The sequence below is a fragment of the Otolemur garnettii genome, unplaced genomic scaffold (assembly GCF_000181295.1).
Source record: "Otolemur garnettii isolate 467f Iridium unplaced genomic scaffold, OtoGar3 scaffold00017, whole genome shotgun sequence".
NCBI classification, from domain to species: Eukaryota; Metazoa; Chordata; class Mammalia; order Primates; family Galagidae; genus Otolemur; species Otolemur garnettii.
The window spans coordinates 7,441,743-7,463,773 of NW_003852412.1; the positions used below are offsets into that span (position 1 = coordinate 7,441,743).

Genomic DNA, 22,031 nt, shown 5'->3' on the forward strand with positions numbered 1-22,031 from the left:
GTTTGGCGGGTCCGGGCTGGGGATTCGAACCCACCACCTTAGGTGTACGTGGCTGGCGCCTTAGCCGGTTGAGCTATAGGCGCCGAGCCATGTTAAGCATTTTTTATGTGCTTCTTAGCTTTTGTAGTAATAGTATATCTTTAGAGAAACGTTTATCCATTTGTTTCCTTTTTCTTTCTTTCTTTTTTTTAATGAACAGTTTCCCCAGCCTCTCAACTAGTCTTCCTGCCTTCAGTTTCATTTCATTAGGTTTTATTTGTCAGTTTTCAAATTGGATTGTTTGTCTTTTTGTTCTTGAATTCTAAGAGTTTGTTTTTATTCTGGTTACTGGATTCTTATCAGATATATGATTTGCAAATATTTTCTCCCATTGTGTGAATTGTCTTTTCACTTTCTTGATAGTGCCTTTTGATGAACAGAAATTTTTAATTTTGATGAAGTTCAAATCATTTTTCTTTTGTTGTGCTTTTGTTGTCATATCTAAGAAACCATTGCCAAATTAAAGATCATAAAGATTGATCCTTATGTTTTCCTCTAAGAAGCTTTTTCATTTAGGTCTTTGATTCTTTTTGAGTTAATTTTTATATGTGGTATAAGAAATAAGGATCCTGGCTTGGCGCCTGTGACTCAAGCAGCTAAGGTGCCAGCCACGTACACCTGAACTGGTGGGTTTGAATCCAGCCCCGGCCTGCCAAACAACAGTGACGGCTGCAACTAAAAAATAGGCGGGCATTGTGGCAGGTGCCTTGTAGTCCCAGCTACTTGGGAGGCAGAGGCAGGAGAATTGCTTGAGCCCCGGAGTTGGAGGTTGTCGTGAGCTGTGATGCCATGGCACTCTACCCAAGGCAACAGCTTGAGGCTCTGCCTCAAAAAAAAAAAAAAAAAAAAGGAAAAAAAAGAAATGAGGATCCACCTTTCATTCTTTACAGTACAAATGTCCAGCTGTCCTAGCACTGTTTGTTCAAGAAATTATTCTTTTCCAATTGAGTTGTTGTGCCACCCCTGTTGAATATTAGTTGACCATTAGTGTAGAGGTTATTTATTTATTTATTTAGGATACAGAATCTCACTCTGCTGCTCAGGATATAGTACAGTGGCGTGATCGTGGCTCACCTTAGACTCCCTGGGCTTAAGTGATCCTCCTGCCTCAGCCTCCCAAGTAGCTAGGACTGTAGGTGCATGCCACTGTACTTGGCTACTTTTTCTATTTTTTATAGAGATGGGGTCTTGCTTCTGCTCATAGTGGTCTCAAACTCCTGATCTCAAGTGATTCTCCTTCCTCGACCTCCCAGAGTGCTAGGATTACAGGCGTGAGCCCTTATGCCTGGCCTGGTGTATAGGTTTATTTCTGGAATCTTAGTTCTATCCTTATGCTATTATTGCTTTGATTACTGTATCTTCTAGTAAGTTTTGAAATTGGATAGTGTGAGTCCTCTAACTTTGTTCTTCTTTTTCAAGAGTGTTTAACTAGTTGATTTTCATTTTATAACACCTTTTTTTTTAAAACTATATAAGTTACCTATTGCTGTTGTTAACAAACTACCATTAACTTCATAGCTTAAAATAACACAATTTTTTTTATCTTATAATTCTGTAGATCAGAAGTTTGACACCAGTCTTACTGCTTTAAATAAGATATCAGCAGAGCTGAATGGACACTCCGGAGCAGAATCTGTTTCCTGGCTTTTTCTAGGTTTTAGAAGCTGCCCATATTCTTTGTATCATGATCTTCCTTATCTTCAAAGCTAGCAAAGGCTAGTCAAGTTTTTCTCACATTGCCTCACTCTAACCTCTTTTGCTTCACCTTTGTGATTACATTGGAACCATTAATTATTTAAGATAATCTCCTATTTTAAGGTCAGATGATTAGCAACCTTAATTTCATCTTCAACCTTAATTCCCCTTTGTCACATAACCTACCATGTTTGTAGGTTCTGGAGGTAAGGATGTGGACTTTTAGGGGATGAGGGAGACTTTATTCTGCCTACCACACTGAGGTATACTTTATATTATATAAAATATACTTAAAAATGCATAATTTAATGAGTTTTAGTAAATTTATACAGTTGTTCACCTGTCACCACAATCCAGGATTACAATATTATCCATCAATCCAAAAAGTTCCCTTGTATCTGCTGCACTCATACCCAGCAAGCAAACACTGATCTGCTTTGTCTCTCTTTTTTTTAACTTTTCTAGAAATTTTATGTAAATGGAATCATATATAGTCTTGTGTCTGGTTTTTTTGAGTTAACATAATGTTTCTGAGGTTTATCCACGTTACTGCCATGTTTCAGTGGTTAACTCCTTTTTTGGCAGAGTAGCATTCTATTACATGTACAAAGCATAGTTTGTTTAGTCATTTACCTGCTGATGGACATTGATATTGTTTCTCCCTGCTCTCTCAGTCATCTTGGCCAAGTACAACTGGCTACTATAAATAATGCAACTGTTAACTTTCACCTATAAGTCTTTGTGTAAGATATGTTTTTATTTCTCTTGGGTAGATAGTGAGGGTCTTATGGTAGATGTATCTTTAACTATTTAAAAAACTGTCAGATTGTTTTCCCAAGTGGCAACAGCATTTTACAGTTCCCATCAGCAAGGCATGAAGTTTTCACTTTCTTCTTATCTTTGCCTTTCTAGTGAGATAATGGTGCCTCATTATGATTTTTAATCTGTATTTCTCTAATGACTAAGGATGTTGAGCATCACTTCATGTGCTTATTAACCATTTGTAATTTTCTTTGTTAAAGAGTATTTGAAATATTTTGGGCTTGGCGCCTGTGGCTCAAGTGGCTAAGGCACCAGCCACATACACCTAAGGTAGCGGGGTTGAATCCAGCCCACACCCGCCAAAACAACAATGACGGCTGCAACCAAAAAACAGCCGGGCGTTGTGGCGGGCGCCTGTGGTCCCAGCTACCTGGGAGGCTGAGGCAGGAGGTTGAGCCCAGGAGTTGGAGGTTGCTGTGAGCTGTGATGCCACGGTGCTCTACCCAGGGTGACAGCTTGAGGCTCTATCTCAAAAAAAAGAAGAAATATTTTGATGATTTTTTAATTTGATTGTCTGATTAGTTCTGATTACAAACTATTTATCAGATACGTTTTGTGAATATTTATTTTCCCTAATTTTTTTTTTTTTTTTTTTGTAGAGTGCCATGGCATCATAGCTCATAGCAACCTCACACTCTTAGACTTAAGCAGTTCTCTTGCCTCAGCCTCCCAGGTAGCTGGGATTACAGGTGCCCACTACAACACCCAGCTATTGTTCTGTTGCAGTTGTCATTGTTGTTTAGCAGGCCCGGGCTGGGCTCGAACCTGCCAGCCTCGGTGTATGTGGTCGGCACCTTACTCACTGAGCTACAAGTGCCAAACCATATTTTCCCTAATTTTGTGAAGGTTTTTTTTTGATGTAGTTCAATTTGCAAATTTTTTTCCGTTACATATTCTTTTTAATGTCATGTTTTGAGAAATCTTTGCCTAACTCAAGGTCTCAAAGATTTTTTTTTTTAATTTTCTATGTTTCTAAGTAGAGATGTTATAGTTTAAGAAGGACATTGGTGAAAACCTGAAAAGAGCTCCCGATGGCAAAAGTTGGGATGACTTGATCAAGCAATCAGTAATCAATATAGTTGGATTATAATCCAAGGAAGAAAATACATAAGCCCATATAGAATAAATATAAATACATGATTAAATAATTATTTTTTTCTTTTTTTTAGTTAAATACCATTATATTGTTACAGGAAAATCAGTGAAACCAATAGCTTTCGTACATGACTAAGAATTATGACTATATCTTTGCATCAATACTTTTATTCTAAAATGTGACCAAAATAAAACATATATAAATTGTTTCCGTGAACAGCTTGATAGCAGAAAACCAAACATATTTGGTTTGGTTAGATATGTCTTAACCTGGTTTTTCTTCAATTGGGCTCTTTGCCAGTAGTTCTGTGTACTTAAGAGTTTTTATTAAGTTTTGTTTTAATTTCAATGATAATATAAAATATATCCTAAATCACCTGAATAACCAACTCATAACTAAACACTGAATTATTTCAATGCCTAGAGTTTCAGTATGTTATTCACAGTGGCACCAAATAGAAACTAATAACCTAAAATAATAGCATTATGTGTTATTCAAACTGCTCCATAAACATTCTCAGGGGTCCTTAAGTTCTGAAATTTGAGAAGCACTTGTACATCCTAATCTTGTGTAACTATGCTTAGCTGTAATTGAAATGCTAACTTTCCTAACTCATCTAACTTAAATGTTACCATCTCTCCAAAACAACCTCCCCCCTCAAAAAACCGCAGGACCTCTTTATAAATAGTGTCATATATTTTAATAACTAGCTTCTTTTAAAAATTGAAAACTTTTATAATTTAATATTCATTATTACAAGTGTAGATACATTAAATACCAAGTCAGTGAATAAAATTACTGGACCAGGCATTTATAGAAGCCATATTTAATAGGCAAAGGTCCATTATACTACTTAACTGACAGAAACATACTTTAGCTCTTTACTTGTAATTATAGCACATTCTTACTTTTACATAATTTATCCTTTTCACCTAGTTGTTACTATGCCAACAAAATGTTTCCAAATTTTAAGCCTTTTTTTAACCACTTACAAAGTTTAAGCTATTAACTCTTTAAGAGTTATTCTTTTAAAAAAATGTAAAATTTTAGTTTTTACTTTGAATTTGTTTGACCAAAAAGTATTAGATATCACTATAGGTTAATAGAAGGAATGGAATAAAAAACAAAAAGTGGCATCTCTGTAATTAGCAAATTATCTGATAAAACTATTTATTTATTTATTTGGGACAGTGTCTCACTCTGGTACCCTGACTAGAGTGCTATGGCATTATAGCTCACATCAACCTCAATTTCTTGGGCTCAAGTGATCCTCTTGCCCTCTGTTTTCTATTTTAGTAGAGATGGGGTTTCACTATTGCTCAGGCTGGCCACAAACTTCCTTGAGCTCAAGTGATCCACTGGCCTTGGTCTCCCAGAGTGCTAGGATTATAGGTGTGAGCCACAATCCTGGCCTCTGATAAGACATTTTAAGTATTACTCAGTTCTACTTTCAAGAATAAACTGGTTCAAAGGTACTACAGTCTTTGGCATTTTTCTTGCTGCTGTAAATCATAGTTCTACTCTCTCAAGTCATCCATAAGAAAATGGCAGTTTTCACTAAGTACAAAATTGTTATATCCAGTAGGTGGGATTCTACATAGTCAAAATAAGACCTTTTTTTTTCCCCCATAAAATTAGGTTTAAAAAATGCAGAACGTCTTTTCTAGTTTTCATGTGTCTCAAAGGCTAATTATTAGAATAATGCAGAAAATAGAAATAATCATTGATTAATTTTGCTTTGAGAAAGCCAGAAATGATTCTAAGAAATAAGCAATAATGATAAAAGATGTTTTACTATATCACTTTTAAGACAAAGCACATTTTTAACCTCAGAGTTCAATGCTGACTTTTACATTTTTAATTTGCTTTGTCTGGAAAAGGACCCCATTTTAAATAGCTAATTTGAAGAGTTCATAATCTAATACTTTAGATTTAGATCTAATACTTTTTCCCCACAGGATGTTTTCCGTATGTAAACTGCTAAATGGCAGATGACTAAGTCAGTTATAAAGAATGTGTACCAGAGTAAGCACTATGCTAATTTATAGTAACTGTTAATAGGTACAAACAAACTTCTGCACCCACGCCAGAAGTTACTATAGTATTGAGGTCAGAATTAGTATGCTTCTTCCATTTGGTCAAATTTTCTTTACTAAATAATACTATCAAGAAATCCAAAAAAGAAACTTTAGTGTGTCCTTCCAAAACTGAATAATTTTCCTCTGGCCTGTTCACTTCTTCAATTTTTTTTTAGTCATTTAGCTTTTGCAGTTTTTGAGATAGAGTCTCTCTCTGGCCCTCTGGATATGGTGCCCTGGTGTTATAGCTCCTAGCAGTCTCAAACTCTTGAGTTCAAGTGATCCTCTTGCCTCAGTCTCCTGAGTATCTGGCACTATATATATAGATGCTAGCCACAAGCCCAGATAATTTTTCTTTTCTTTTTTTTTTTTTTTTGAGACAGAGCCTCAAGCTGTCCCCCTGGGTAGAGTGCGATGGCATCACAGCTCACAGCAACCTCCAACCCCAGGGCTCAAGCGAGTCTCTTGCCTCAGCCTCCCAAGTAGCTGGGACCACAGGTGCCTGCCACAACACCCAGCTATTTTTTTTTTTTTTTTGGTTGCAGCTGTCATTGTTATTTGGCCAGCCAGGGCTGGATTCAAACCCGCCACCTTAGGTGTATGTGGCTGGCACCTTAGCCACTTGAGCCACAGGCGCCAAGCCATTTTTCAATAGAGAAATGATCTCACGTTTGGCTCAGGCTGGTCTCAAACTCTTGCGCTAAAGAGATCATCCTGCCTTAGCCCCCCAGAGTGTTAGGATTACAGGTGTGAGCCACTGCACCTGGCCAGCTTGTGTAATATTTTCTTGGTGTTTTTTTTTTCTTCTTTTGCTCCTTCTCCTTGCCCTCAATCATCTTGGCCAACTGCACCTTGCTAGGAACAGTGAAGTAAGGGCCAAAATAACTGTTGTAAGGAAGCCAGCTGATTTGTATGCACTTACTGAATATCTGGCACTGGCCAGGGATCCCCTCAGTGTGATTCCAGTACCTGCAGCATCACCTGGGAATTTGTTTAAAATGCAAATTTTTGAGCACCATCCTCATCCTTCCAAAAGGTACTTTCTGGTGGGTGGGGCCCAGCAGTCTGGTTTTGTAAGTCTCCAGGTGATTCTGATTCATAATTACAGTTTGAAAATCTTTACACTCAGGTTTCTGGTGATCAGTTGGGTTTGGGACTACTGAATTGTGTAAATTGTTTCTACCGGCATTTAATTAAAGTAGATATCTCTGAAATGAAGTGTCATTGGTGCTTGCAACTTTCAAATAGTTTAGCAAAACAAAAACTGTATGTATGGCTGTGTTGGAGAGAGAGAAAAAGCAAATTTGCAGGGGCAGCGCCTGTAGCTCAAAGGGGTAGGGCACCGGCCCCATATGCTGGAGGTGGCGGGTTCAAGCCCAGCCTCCGCAAAAATAAGAAAAAAAAAAAAAAAAAAAAGCAAATTTGCACAATGTATTATTAATATCCTCCTTTCAGAAATGATACAGCCTAGGTTCAAAAAGAGTGACTAGTCTGAAGTAATCAGCCAGCAAACAAGTGGTAAAATCAAAACTTGAGCATCGTGCCTTTTGTTTATCACCACAAACTAGAGTTTGATTCTCTTATTTTTGTGTTAGCTTGCCTGGTTCATCATCTCAGGCATCTGGGAATGTGGCTGTGTTGCATTCCTCAGGCCGGGAGCAAGGTAGAAAATGTAGCCATTGACTTCCATTGTTATGAATCACATCTCTCTCTCTCTGTACACAAACAACAAACTCCCCTTCATTGTCATCTTTTCTTTTGTTAGACTTTGGGTGTATGTCTGAGCATGTTTGCATATTTTACCTCGGCTCTAATTAGTATTTTGTTCTTTGGTTTTCGTTGGAAATAGGCAGAAATAGGCATATTTGCTTGATTTTAATAGGCCAGATTTCTTGAGTTTTGAGGCTAGTTTTTAAACTAGAAAAAGTTATGAACTTGCTCTGTTGGTGGCCTGAGATTTAGGATTGATTCCAGAGAAACAGGGACTATTAATTATTTCACATATTTTATACTCTGTCTCATTCCACAAAAAAACTTTTAGTGATTAAGATTGTTAAATAAGTTGGTTTTTCTCTGGTAGCCATGAAAAGTTTTGATCTAGAATAGGTTTGAATGAATTTTTTACGTTGATGGCTTTTTGAAAATAGCAGTAATTTATTCCTACCTGATGATTAAAGCATATTTAAGAATTGTTTTGCTTTGAATCATTGACCTCTTAGCATTCTTCTATTTTATGAGTTTAATTGAATTTACAGTGGCGTTTTAAAATAATGTGTAAAAGAGCATCAGGAGACAGCCAAAATGGTTTTATTTGCTTTTATACAAACTAAATTGCCCTTGTGACCTAGCATAAAATCTAAGTGCTAAAAGCAGTTATTTATTTTGACAAAAGAATTAATTGAGTCTAAAACACTTGAAATTCCAGTTGTAGGAAACTGTTCATTAAGACTCTCACTCTGGCTTTAGTACTGTCAAAAAAATAACTTGTCTTATGATTAAATAGCAGAATGATGGGCAGTGGACTGCATTTGAGGGAGATGCTGAATAAACTTTCCACTTGTGAAACAGTTCAAAAGTGACATGCTACAAGGGGGGTCAGAATGTGCATTGATATCCAGCTGAGCTGTCAACTGGCACTGAGCCAGGCACGCAAAGCCTTGCCATGTGAAGCAGCATGTAGAGTATATGCCATTTGAAAAAGATCTTTTTCATGCATAATTTAATTTTTTTTACAAGAGTGTATTTAGTTTTGTTATACCAGAAACTGTTAGTATTTCTATCTTTAATAGAAAAGTTTATGTGGATGGTACACAATTTAAAATTTTTATATGTATTTTATGATTTGAAGTGATTTAGCATTTTATATTTTAAAAGTTTTTTTATTTAGACTAATTTTATTGGACATTTTTTATTTCATATGGATTTTATGAGGATGCTTAGAAAAAAATGAGAACAATCAAGATGTATCTAGTAGAGGAAAAGGATTTTATAAGGAAAAAATGCAAAATTTTGTTTGAAGGGGTTGATTTTATAAAGAATATCTTTACTATTTTCACATATATGAAGTCATCTAAAGATCTTTTTCTGCATATACCATATTTGCTAAGATGTTGTAAAAATCCTTCTAGATTTTTTTTTAGTATTTTTAAATAATGCAATTTGTTTGTCAATTAGTGTTTCATTTTTATTTTTGTTTATTTGTCCCCCGCCCCCCAGCCTATTGCCTGAGTATTAGTGATTCTGTAGGTAGTGGGCACATACTAAGTGCAGTGTAACTGTAGGCAGCATTTTTGGTTGCCTGTTTTATTAAACTGTTTCTTAGATTTGGTAGATGGTTTTATTTTCTCAACCTTTTAGTACTTGGAAAAGCCAATAATACATAATAAGCTGTTAGTAGTTTATGTGGAGATTTTTCTTTTTTTTTTTTTTTTTTGAGACAGAGCCTCAAGCTGTCCCCCTGGGCAGAGTGCCCTGGCATTACAGCTCACAGCAACCTCCAACTCCTGGGCTCAAGCGAGTCTCCTGCCTCCACCTCCCAAGTAGCTGGGACCACAGGCGCCCGCCACAATGCCCGGCTATTTTTTGGTTGCAGCCGTCATTGTTGTTTGGCGGGTCCAGGCTGGGGATTTGAACCTGCCACCTTAGGTGTACGTGGCTGGCGCCTTAGCCGGTTGAGCGATAGGCGCCGAGCCTATGTGGAGTTTTTTCATTCTTCATAATATTTATGTGACGTTAAAAAGTTGTTAATTATGAGATGCTCATACTTAAATTCTCTACTTTAATTGATTTTTCAGTCTGTCCTCATCTCATTGTAAATTGTTAACATAGACTTCTAAGGGATTCTAAGAACAAGCTTAGTACCCTTTTCATAAAATGATTTCTCAGTTTCCAGATTTGTAGAGTGGGCTTAAATAAAGTCTTTAAATTTTTAATTGGGCTACTTTTTGACTCTAGGTTTGTTTTAGTAGAAGAGATGAATGTATTTTTTTTTCTTGGTCAAATGGTGTATATATATATAAAAATGCTCTAGTAAGGACTATATTAACTATCGATTGATGTGGACCTTGTTTATCAATCACTTTTAGGACTATCTTAGTCTACTTATCGCTAATTATCAATCTATTTTATTTGAGTGGAAACTAGGACCAAATAAAAATAAATTTTAGATTTAGAAGAAATTAGAGGAATATTTAGCCAACATTTTTAGATCTTTCTGCTTATAGAGAACTGTTTCTTATGAATCAGTGATTTTCTTTTATAAATGGAATGGTTAGTGAGAATGTTGATCTTGCATTTGCCTATGGTTGTGGTTAAGTTTAACATATCAGATAACCAGTAATGAAATCATTTATTATTCACTGTTTACTTCAAGCTCTAGTTTGAAATTTCTTGATGTAGCTGGTTATACCAGGTACCACTAATAAATTAAAAATTATTTCACAAAAATGCTGGACTTTCATAAATTTATATGTTATAAAAGAAGGCTAATGTGATAGTTTAGTGGGAGATAATTTTTTAGCCTGATATTTAGCTTTTGGGATATTTCAGTAGAAGAATAATTTATGCTTTTGATACTCTACTACTTAAATAGATGTTTTACATGTATGAAGTATACCATATTTTATGGCATTTAAGGCTAGTCTCAACAGTTCTGTGATTTCATGGCTTTTTTTTTTTGAGGCAGAGTCTCACTTTGTTGTCCCCAGTAGAGTGCCATGGCATCATAGCCCACAGCAAACTCAAACCCTTGGGCTCAAGTGATTCTCTTGTCTTAGCCTCCCGAGTAGCTGGGACTACAGGCACCTGGGTATTTGTAGAGGCGGGATCTTGCTTTTGCTCAGACTGGTCTCGAACTTGTGGCTTAGGTGATCCACCTGCCTCAGCCTCCCAGAGTGCTGGGATTACAGGTGTGAGCCACCGTGCCCAGTCCTTTCATGGCTATTTTAATTGTTTTTTAACTGATTTACACCTTATTATATTCCTCCTCTTCTTAATCTGTCCCTCAAAGTGCTAAATTAATTTACCTATAAGACTGTTTTCTGGATATGTATGTATAACCTTATATGAAAGCCCACCCATTGCTTCTGAATTACAGTTCTAATGTCTTGACTTGCTATATAATTAGGGGGATCTGGGTTATAATCCTGGAGCTACCACTTAACTAGTATGTAATTAATTTATTTCTCCAAGAAATATTTATTGATGGTGAACAGAACAGATGAGCTCTCGGTCTTCCTTCTAGTGTTTACTGTCTATGTACCTTTCCGATGAACACAACCAAGGATTCAGCAGCTGCCTTAGTTTGTTTTCTCTCATTAATTATACTGCAGGCCCCTGAAAAGGAGATACTACATGTTAGATTTCTGTGTCTCTAGTTCTATGATATCACAGGATTTTCACAAAATTATTGTGATCATAATAGGCTAATCTCAATTATTTTTCATCGTTAAGACTTTGATTTTAAAAATTATTATTCATTTGAATTATCAGATAACACTGCAACACATTTCAGAACAAAAAAAGATTAAAAATTTAAAAAAAAGAGGTATCATAATAGGATTTATCAGATAATCATTTATTACTTTGATTGTTTTCTACTAGAAATTTTCCTATTTTTTTCCAGGTCTTATTGAATTTGAAGAATGTGACCCTGCTAGTGCAGTTGAAGGTAAGACAACTAGTTGTAGCATGTTACTACACATGGCTTAGTATCTTCTGTTCATTGAATAAGCAAGGAAGGATTGCTATTTCATTGGTATCAGCATACCTAGGGAGTAATGTAAAAATCTGAATGTAATTTGAAGGCGAGTAGATGCTAATTGTTAGTTATTAAGAATAAATAAACGTCTCAGCGCCTGTGGCTCAAGTGGCTAAGGCACCAGCCACATACACCTAAGGTGGCCAGTTCGAATCCAGCCTGGGCCCACCAAACAACAATGACGGCTGCAACCAAAAAAATAGCCGGGTGTTGTAGCAGACGCCTATGGTCCCAGCTACTTGAGAGGCGGAGGCAGGAGACTTGCTCTCCAGAGTTGGAGATTGCTGTGAGTGATGCCACGGCACTCTACCCAGGGGTACAGCTTGAGACTCTGTCTCCAAAAAAAAAAAAGAATAAATAAATGGTAGATTTGCCAAATATAGTATATTAGATTATATATTCTCAAAGATTAAGTATAATACGTATTTTTAAATACATACCGAGACTGTTTTCTTCGTTAGCATTCTACACCGAATAACGAAGTTATACTATCCTTCAAAATGGGTGATGATTTGACTTTGTTCCACAACCAGCATGACTCCTCTTTAGATAGGTGTTTTTTGTAGATTGAAACCCAAGAGAGGCCCACTCTTTTTGTTCATGTTTTATATATCTTACTTTAAGAGCTACTAGAAATAATTTGAAAGCAATATTCTATTTTTTTCCAACCCTGTGTGTAAGAATTTTGGGAAATGATTTATATAGTCTAAGAAGTTTATTATTATAATAATCAGTAACCCTAGGACTTAGGCTTTTTATAGTTACTGGCAGTTTCACTAAGAGTAGTAATTATTTAAGTTGTCTGAACTTTAACTTTCTGTATTGTAAAATGAGGATAATAATACATACACTATAAGAATACGTAGTTGATTTTAAAAATACAATATGCTATACAAATGTGTGCTTTAGGGTGATAACAAATAAATTGCTCTATGACACCTGGATTCTTGGTCTAGCTGTATTTCCTAGTTGTATAACACAATTAAAAACAACAATAACAACAAAACCCCTTGAATTTCTCCATCTGTAAGACGAAGGGTTAGGTGACCTAAGGTCTCTAATGCTTACTTCTCAAAGAGTAACCAGCTAACTTCTAATGGGTCTGCTGTGTCATCTCTTTTTATTTAATACATTTATATATATATTTTTTGTTAGAGACAGAGTCTGACTTTATTGCCCTTGGTAGAGTGCTGTGGCATCATGGCTCACAGCAGCCTCCCGAGTAGCTGGGACTTCAGGTGCCTGCCACAATGCCTGACAATTCTTTATTTTATTTTATTTTGTTGCAGTTTGGCCAGGACTGGGTTTGAACCCACCACCCTTGGTATATGGGGCTGGCGCCCTACCCACTGAGCCACAGACACCGCCCTTAATACATTTTATATTGTGAAACCCTCTAGAAGGGACCATAATTTAACCTACATTTATAAAAAAGATCTAACATTATAAATAATCTACTTTTGAAGTTTTAAGATATATCCATATGCTTATTTTACCTGAGGTGACATAGGGGGACTTAGCAGAAGGAAAGAATTTCATCAGTCTTTTGGTGTATAATGTAGTATTAATATAAGAAAAGTTGAAACAGACTATGAATATGATTTAAATACTAGGGTTTAGTGGTTGATAATTTTATTTTTTTCATCTAAGTTTAGCATTAGCATATATGAGCAAATTAAGTGACAAAGTGCTATGTATAAGGTATGTTCATAAGTTCAACATATTTATCAGGAATGGTTATGATTTTGTAACAAATACATTTATTTTAAAGGCGTAAAACCAAGGAAAAGAAAGACTTTTGCTTTGCCAGGAATAATTAAAAAGGAAAAGGATGCAGAATCTGTGTAAGTATATTAAATATTGTCAAAATCTTTTTTATTTTTAGAAATGGTTAATAATAAGACTATTTTTAATTTGGAAAGAAGTCTTTTGGAAGTAACTCCAAGTATATATCTAAGGGGTAAAAACTATAAAAGTTTCTAAATAAATATATTTGCCAGTTTCCCTGGTTTCATCAGTTTCTTATTGTTTAAAAATTTTAAGACATTATAAAGTTTTAGTTTAAAATATTCTTATTTTATAAAATTATGCATGCGTATTTTTAATAGTTAAACAAAAGTACACAGAAAGCCAAAAATTCATTAAAATGTTAATGCCTAAGTAAAAATCTCTGGTCACCTATTTGATAAAAATACTATAACATGCAGCGATATATGTATACCTAAATGAAAAATGTTAAATGATGGAGGGTAGCTCTAACAGGTTATACCACTTATCCTAGGTCATCGTTTTTATTTTTATATTTTTATTTTATTTATTTATATTTGTGGAGATAGCGTCTCATTGTGTTGCCCTAGGTGGAGTGCTTTGGCATCATAGCTCACAGCAACCTCATACACTTGGGCTCAAGTGATCCTTTTGCCCCAGCCTTCTGGGTAGGCTTCTGCCACAATACCCAACTACTTTTTTCTTTTTTTAATAGAGATAGGTCTGGCTCTTGCTTAGGCTGGCTAGGTCATCACTTTTAGATGAGAATATTTGGTCTACTTACAAGTTTGATTTACCTTCTTTTAAAAAGAAAGAAATTAGCATCCAAAATACATGGTAGGCATATAAGAAATTGAGCCAGTATTATTATCTAAACAAAGTTTTACTTTGGTTAAACATTAGAATTTCTTGGGAAGTTAAAAATAAATGTACTCATGCCAGGCCCTACCAGTTAAATCAAGTTCTCTGGGCAAGAGACCCCAGTATAGTTTTTGTTCTGTTTTGTTGTAAGCAACTTGTGTAGTTTCTAATATACACCTGAGGTTGAAAATCATTAAGCTATGATTATTCAGAGACCAAACTACAATGAAAGGATTATTTTTTTCCATTGTTACTCAGTCCACTTAGACTGAAGTGACACTAATCAAAAGTTTTGTGATTTGTAGACCCAGTAACAGAGTCTGAAAATTAGTTTAAAATCTATTTCTCTAGCATAATCAATGAAACTCTCAACAATTTAACATTTTGATGAGCACTAATACATACAACATAAGAGAATAATTTGTACTTTTAGTATCTTTGCCTCCTACATAGTTATATTTGTGTTTCAGTTTCTCCCATTCTAAATGTTTGTCTCTTTCCCCCTTCCAAGTGTTAACTTGATTAACAAATTAAGACCAAGTCCAAAGTGACTTATATCTTTAGTTATCTTTTCTGCAAATGTCTTGAACATTTATGAAGGGGATATTTTGCTAAAGAGGTGGAACCGAATCTGTTTTTATGAAATTGGAAACACATAGTGAAATACACACAACTGATTTGTAAGTAAATTTAAAAAATGTAGCCAGTTCATCTGTTAGTGGCTCTGTTGTAAAGAAATGGCCTTAAATTAAAAATTTTTAATAATGTATGCTTTTCACTATGGTTCATGTAGGGAACTTAGAATATTTTTATATGCGATGTTTATAAAACAGTTTTTCATTATCAGTGCTTTTCTAGTATGATCATTAAGGCACTCAGAATAATTTTTTACTAATGAGAATACTAGACTAGAAAGCCAATGCTTGCTTAGACTGCTGCACCATCATTACTTTCTTTCAAACTTGTCATTACTTTCTTCTATACTTCTCGGGAGGAAAAATGTTAGAATTCACTTTGCTCGAAATGCCAAAGTCTGGTGGCACGTATCTTTCTCATAGCCTGAAGGCTTTGAGATACTAGTAACTGTGAAAGATGGATCCTGCCCAGAGCTTCCTTTTCCTGGAGCTTCATCTGCAGGTGTCAAGTAGCCCACTGTGATGAAAAATACAGTGAATGTGTGACACAAAGACTGAATCATCTAGCTTAAAGCCAGAGAATAAGCTGTTCATAACCTTAACTTACCTCCTTTTTGACATCTTGGTTGATCTTTAAAAGGATTGAATTTATTATTATATCTTTTGGGGAGTATTTTGTCAGAGTATATATACTTTTTTTTTTAAGACACTTAGGGTTGCATTGACTGTATCTCTTTGGTGCTTCAATTTGTATTAAAAGCAGCTTGGCCATCTTTCTCGATTTCTTTTTTTATTCTGTTTTATCCTGTCTTTCTTTAAGAAAATTCTTCAATTTGCAGGGTTTTCTGGTTTGTGTTTACTCTTTGGGTAGATAGAGATTGCCTGTTTTTGTAGATTCTGATATTTGTTGAGTATTTTTTTTTTATTGTTGAGTATTTCTTATCTGAAATGCTTAGTACTAGCAGTATTTTCAAGTTTTGAATTTTTCAAATTTGAAATATTTGCAGAATACATCTAATTGGCTATTCCTAATCTGAAAATGTGAAGTCTGAAGTGCTTTAATGAGCATTTCCTTTGAGCATCCTGTTGGTGATCAAAAAGTTTTGGATTATGGAACATTTCGTTTTTGATTTTTGGATATGAGATGTCTAAACTGCATATGCATTAATTGTCCAAAGTCAATGGTCCAAATGTCTTTTAATTCTGTACTCTAGTTTTTGTTTGTGTATTTGTTTTAGAGTGTGTATGTGGAAATTATTCTTATTATTCTTGTCCTTAGTGTCCTTAATTTTATATCGTTAAGTCTTCACATTTTAGTTTTACATGTTAAATAATAGTTTTCAGTAGCTTATATGCAAATTCAGCATTAAATGGTAGAATTTCAGTTCTAAACTACATATTAAATTAGACTAGAAAGTTTTGGGGTTTTTTGTTTGTTTTTCAGACAGAGTTTCACTTTGTTGCCATGACATCATCGCTCACAGTAACTTGAAACTCTTAGCTTGAACAGTCCTCTTGCTTCAGCCTCCCAAATAGCTAGGACTACAGGCACTCACCGTAGTGCCTGGCTAGTTTTTCCATTTTTAGTAGAAATGGGGTCTTGCTCTTGCTCAGGCTAGTCTCAGACACCTGAGCTCAAGCAGTCCATCCTCCTCGACCTCCCAGAGAGTTAGGATTACAGGCATGAGTCACTGTTCCCAGATTAGAAAGTTATTCTAACTGGAGTCTACTCATTTAAGTATATTTGGCAAACACTAGTTTTGCCTTCTGTGTACACAAAACTATGGAAAGTACTTCAGATAAAACTGAAGTGTTTTAAAAATTTTATTTTAAAATGTTATTTACCAATAACAACCCTGGTGTTTTTAGACTACTTGCTACTTAATATGGACTTTCTTTTAAGCCAAGCAAGCTTTCTTCTTTAAGATAATTTTTTTTTTTTTTGTAGAGACAGAGTTTCACTTTGTTGCCCGCGGTAGAGTGTAGTGGCTTCACACTGCTCACAGCAACCTCCAACTCCTGGGCTTAGGCAATTCTCTTGCCTCAGCCTCCTGAGTAGCTGGGACTACAGGCGCCGGCCACAGTGCCCAGCTATTTTTTTTGTTGTTGTAGCAATTTGGCCAGGGCCAGGTTTGAACCTATCACCTTCAGCATATGGGGCCGGGGCCCTACCCACTGAGCCACAGGCGCTGCCCCTCTTTAAGAGAGTTTTTTAGAAACTTAATCTACTTGAAGAATGAAAAACTGGAAAATCCGTTAGAAAATCTTATAGGACTGACAGCTTCCTTGATAATGCATATTCATGAAAAAGAAGTTGAAAATAATCTTTGTAAGCTGTTGGTATTTTATTTTGTCAGTTAGTATACATAAAGGAAAGCTAATCTTCATGATTTGATTTCTTTTAAATATTTTTATAGAGTTAAAGTAAAAGTTATGTTTAAATAGCAAGCAGAATACTTTACAGTATAATTAGCAGACAGTTCTAATATAACAAAATATTTCTGTTTTGTTGATTTTTATAGGGAATGCCCTGACGCAGATTCACTTGTAAGTAGATTTTAACTTTAATATAAACAATTTGAATTAGTAATTTTTACTAATAAAAACCTAGGATGTTTGAATTGAGTTGTTACCAACCAGTCTTTTAAAAAAAAATACCACATTGTTGTAAATTCAATATTAAATTTTTGTACCGATGCACTTTTGGCTTTATGTTGTCAGATGCTTTTCTACTAAATAGAAAGTATTTCTAAATGCCTTTGAAAAGTGAATATTTTACTTTTAAAATTGGAGTGGTGCCTTATCATACTGCTTTTTCTTGGGAAGCATGCTAGATATCAAATCTGTGTATTTTGTTTTAAAATGTGGAATTCTTACTAATTTATTAGTGCTATTTAAAATACGGCTTTATCTGTGTATACATTTAAAGTTTCATGTAAGAGATTGTCGTTTTAGAAATAATGGCAACATCAACTATGGTCAGTACTTTGCTAGCTTTTTTAATTTTGAAGAATGCTTATTTATATTTCTTGGTTAAATGTATTTCTTTGTATATAACTAAAGAAGACATCAAATGGAGCTTCCTGTGGTTACAGTGGGAGAGTAGATGTACTAAATGTTGTAAGTAATGTGTAGACAGTTATTTTTCAAACTGTACAGTAGACACTGATAATGTTGATAAGTGTAGGAATTTCAAACAATTTCTCTTTACTTATTGTTCTTGCTTGTGTAACTGTTGTTTCCTTCGACCCAGAAACATTTTGATCTTTTATAGCATAATGGTGTACCAGATAAACAACTGAAAATACTTTGTGACGTATTGTGTTTTATGTTGAGTAAAATAAAGCTAGTATTTTTGTTTTACAGTTCAGCTTTAAAATAAAATTATTATTTGTTGATAAATTTGTATGAAAAATAAGACAGATTTCTAGTGAGTCGTGAAGTTAAAATCATAACATATTAGAAGAGTTTAATACCCTTAATTAACGAAAAGTCAGCAGATGCCTTTGGTATTTACTTTAGTGCTCATCATGCATTTTATTTCTGAATCAATTACTTGTAGCATTTATTTGATGAGTATGCCATTGAATACTTCTTTAATACTTACTTTAAAATACTTCATTTTATTTTTTATATATTCCCTTTAAATAAAATATTTTTTAATTTTCTCAGTAGCTAATTGATACTGTTTTTTAAAGATCAACATTATCTAATTTTGAACTTTTAGCTAGTACTTAACCAAAATTAAGAAAGGGTTTTTAAAGAGAACATAAAATTCTAATGCCATGTAAGAAATGATTGATAAATTTGATTATATAGGAAAGGAAAATTTATAAAATTAGAAAAATTATACCATAAAAGGATTTAAATCATTAAAGACAAACTGGAGAATGTATCTATAAAGTATATGACAGGGGCTAATTACTTATAAAGTTCAAATCAGTACAAAAAAGAGAGTACCCAGTAGGAACAGGGCATAGGGTAAAAATAGGCAATTTTTATTAAAAAAAAAAGTGGTAAATAACCATAATAGATGTTGCTCAGAGTAATAGTCTCATTCTGATGCTGATTAGTATGACATTACTATACTGTAATGATATTGGCTTAAGTTTTGATATACCCAAACTGTTGGTAGGAGTGTAAATTTGTACAGTCTGTCTTCTGGATAATTTGGCAGTATTGCCCCAAATAAATGCATATTCTTTTTGATCCTGAAATACCATTGCTAAGAATTTACTGTTATGGCTTTATTCACAAAACTTTACCTATATGTGTATATATGTATATATTTGTGTATATACATAGTACGTGTATGTGTATATAAGTATACATAAACGTACACACTTATCAAGATTATGCATATATAGAAAATGAAGGAAAGGGTGGAGCCTGTGGCTTAAGGAGTAGGGCGCCAGCCCCATATGCCAAGGATGGTGGGTTCAAACCCAGCCCCAACCAAGAAGCTGCAAAAAACTAAAAATTTAAAAAAAAAAAGAAAGAAAGAAAGTGAAGGAGAGACATTTTATTTTGATATTGGTTATATAAGCAAAAAACTAAAAATACCAAAGCATCTATCAGAAGGGTAACTGGTTAAATAAATTACTAAACATTCACTTGATGAGATAATAGTCAGATTTTTATAACAAATTGTGTTGTTTTATGCGTATATCCTGCTGATATGGAAAGAGTTTACTAAATAAAAACAATAATATTTTAACTGATTGCTGTTTTAAAAATAAAATATAAATATGTGGGTATGTGTTATTTTTTCTTAAAAGAATGAGGTACAAGACACTTGATTATGTTGGTCGGCAGGGAAAGGAGACTTTGATTTTGATTGTTTCCTTTTATGTGCTGCCTGTTATTTATTTATGATCTGTTCATGACCTTGTCTTACAAATTACTATCTTGGTAGGGAAATGTTTATTTATTTCTTTTCCTTTTTTAAAAGGTCTATGTTATTTTTAAAAATTACTTTGAGCAACTGCATCTTTTAAAAGTTTACCAATGAAGTGTAATTGTTTTGTTTTTGGTTTGGTTTTGGCCAGTGTCCCCACTCCAAAGAGAGATTAAGAAACATACCGTTGACTCTTAAGCTCCATTTCAGTATGTTTTAAATCACCACAACTACAATAATTGTCTTTAATTGTGAGTGAAATTGCCTGATCTTCTTCTTACTACTTTTTACCTAATGCATCACTTCAGCAGTGTGGGGCCTTATGTAGGAACAGCATGAATTGAATGGGTAAACATGTACACAGGTACTGTGTAAGTTTTTATTCGTATCAGGTTTCTGTGAATAGTTCTAGCATTGAAAAGCTGGTACACTTAGAATCACTGCTTTAAAAAAAACTTTTTATTTTGAAATAATTGTAGATTTACAGAAGGTTGTAAAGATAGTACAGAACAAGTATATACAAATATGCTTGTATAGTACCTCTTCCTCCTAATGCTAACATCTTGCAAAACTGCAAGGTAGTATTAGAACTAGGATGCTGACACTAATTCAATCGTGATATTTACATTCCCACAGAGATTTCTCATAATGGTTTCCATTTTACAGCCACTTCCCTTCCTTCCTGACCCCTCCTTAAATTCTGGCAGCCACTACTTTCTTCTCCATTTCTATAATTTTGTCAATATAGGAATCTTTATAAGTGGAATCATGTATATACACTGTACCCTTTGAGATTGGATTTTTTCACTCAGCATAGTTGTTTGGAGATTCATGCTGTTTGTGTGTATGAATGTTCTTTTTTGGTTACTGAATAGCATTCGAGGTTATGGATGTACAAAAGTTTAAGCCATTCACCCTTTGTAGGAGATTTTAGTTGTTTCTAGTTCTTGCAGTTAGAAATAAAGTTGCTGTGAACAATTGTGTATAGATTTTTGTGTGGACATGATGCCCTTCGGTGACCTTGGTAATTGTCTTCCTAGAATCTATTTTATATAATATTAAGACTCAACCTTTTTTCCTTTTTTTTTTTAACTATTATTAGTGTTTGCATAGTATTGTTTTCATCCATTTTCTTTCAACCTTCCTATGTTGTTTCTTTCAACAACCTCTGTTGTTATATTTGAAGCACATTTCTTGTAGACAGCATAGAGTCAGATTATGTTTTTTGATCTCTTTTAATTGATATATTTAGACTATGTTTAATAATATATTAGAATTTGCTTGCCATTTTATTTTTGTTTTCTGTTTATACTTCTGTTTTTTGTTTTCATTGTATTGTTTTTCTTGGTTTCTTGTGGGTTATTTGAATTCTGTTTTGATTTATTTATGGAGTTTTTGAGTGAGTCACTTCATAAAGCTATTTTAGTGGTTGCTCTATATTGTTAATCATTACCTTCAGATAGTTGTTTATGTATTTTTTTTTTATTGTGACAGAGTCTGACTATGTTACCCTCAGTAGAGTGCTGTGGCATCACAGCTCACAGCAACCTCAAACTCTTGGGCTTAAGCAATGCTTTTGCTTCAGCCTCCCAAGTAGATGGGACTTTAGGCACCTGCTATAACACCTGGCTGTTTTTTTTTTTGTTGTAGTTGTCATTGTTGTTTGGCAGGCTCCGGGCCAGGTTCGAACCCGCCATCCCCGGTTTTTGTGGCTGGCGCTCTAGCTGCTGATCTACAGGTGCCGAGCCAGTTGTTTACGTATTTTGATCAGAGTTTATAGTTGTAATCTATAGGAAGCTGGTTTCAAAGTAGCTTACTCCATCTGACAGTAAACAGCTTAGTATTATTTTAAAATTAGTATATCTTGACTAATTTTTTTTCTGCTTTTAGTAGAGATGTGGTCTCACTCTTGCTGGTCTTTTTTTTTTTTTTGAGACAGAGTCTTACTCTGTCACCATGGGTAGTACAGCTCACAGCAACTTCAAACTTTTGGGCTCAAGTGATCTTCTTGCCTCCACCTCCAGAGTAGCTAGGACTACAGGTGCCTCCTACAATCCCTAGTTTTTCTATTTTTTTTTTTCCTTGTTCTTGCTTGGGCTGGTCTTGAACTCCTAAGCTCAGGCTATCTACCCTTGGCCTCCCAGAGCTAGGATTATAGTTGTGATTATTTCTAGTTTTTAATTCCATCTGTTAACTCACTGCTAGCTACATTACACTTTACCTGGAAGCTGTAGTTATATAAATGCTACTCTCAGTTCCCCTTGACCTTGTGCCACACCTGCCTTCCCAATTCTTCATATCCCTCCCTCTTCCTGAGCTTTAGAAAGTAATTGGAGGAAGAATGATGTACCTTACCAGGAAAAGGATTTTTTGTGCTGTACTT

General features: G+C 34.7%; 1 protein-coding gene across 2 annotated transcripts in view; it reads left to right on the forward strand.

The window, feature by feature from the left end:
* FCHO2 (FCH domain only 2) overlaps positions 1 to 22,031 on the forward strand; it is a 135,879-nt gene that overhangs the window by 67,066 nt on the left and 46,782 nt on the right. For both annotated transcript variants that reach the window (XM_003785902.2, XM_023510920.1), the window contains exons 9-11: positions 11,354 to 11,398; positions 13,260 to 13,332; positions 17,274 to 17,298. In XM_003785902.2, coding sequence (XP_003785950.1) covers positions 11,354 to 11,398; positions 13,260 to 13,332; positions 17,274 to 17,298 — 143 coding nt within the window. The remainder of the gene's footprint in view (positions 1 to 11,353; positions 11,399 to 13,259; positions 13,333 to 17,273; positions 17,299 to 22,031) is intronic.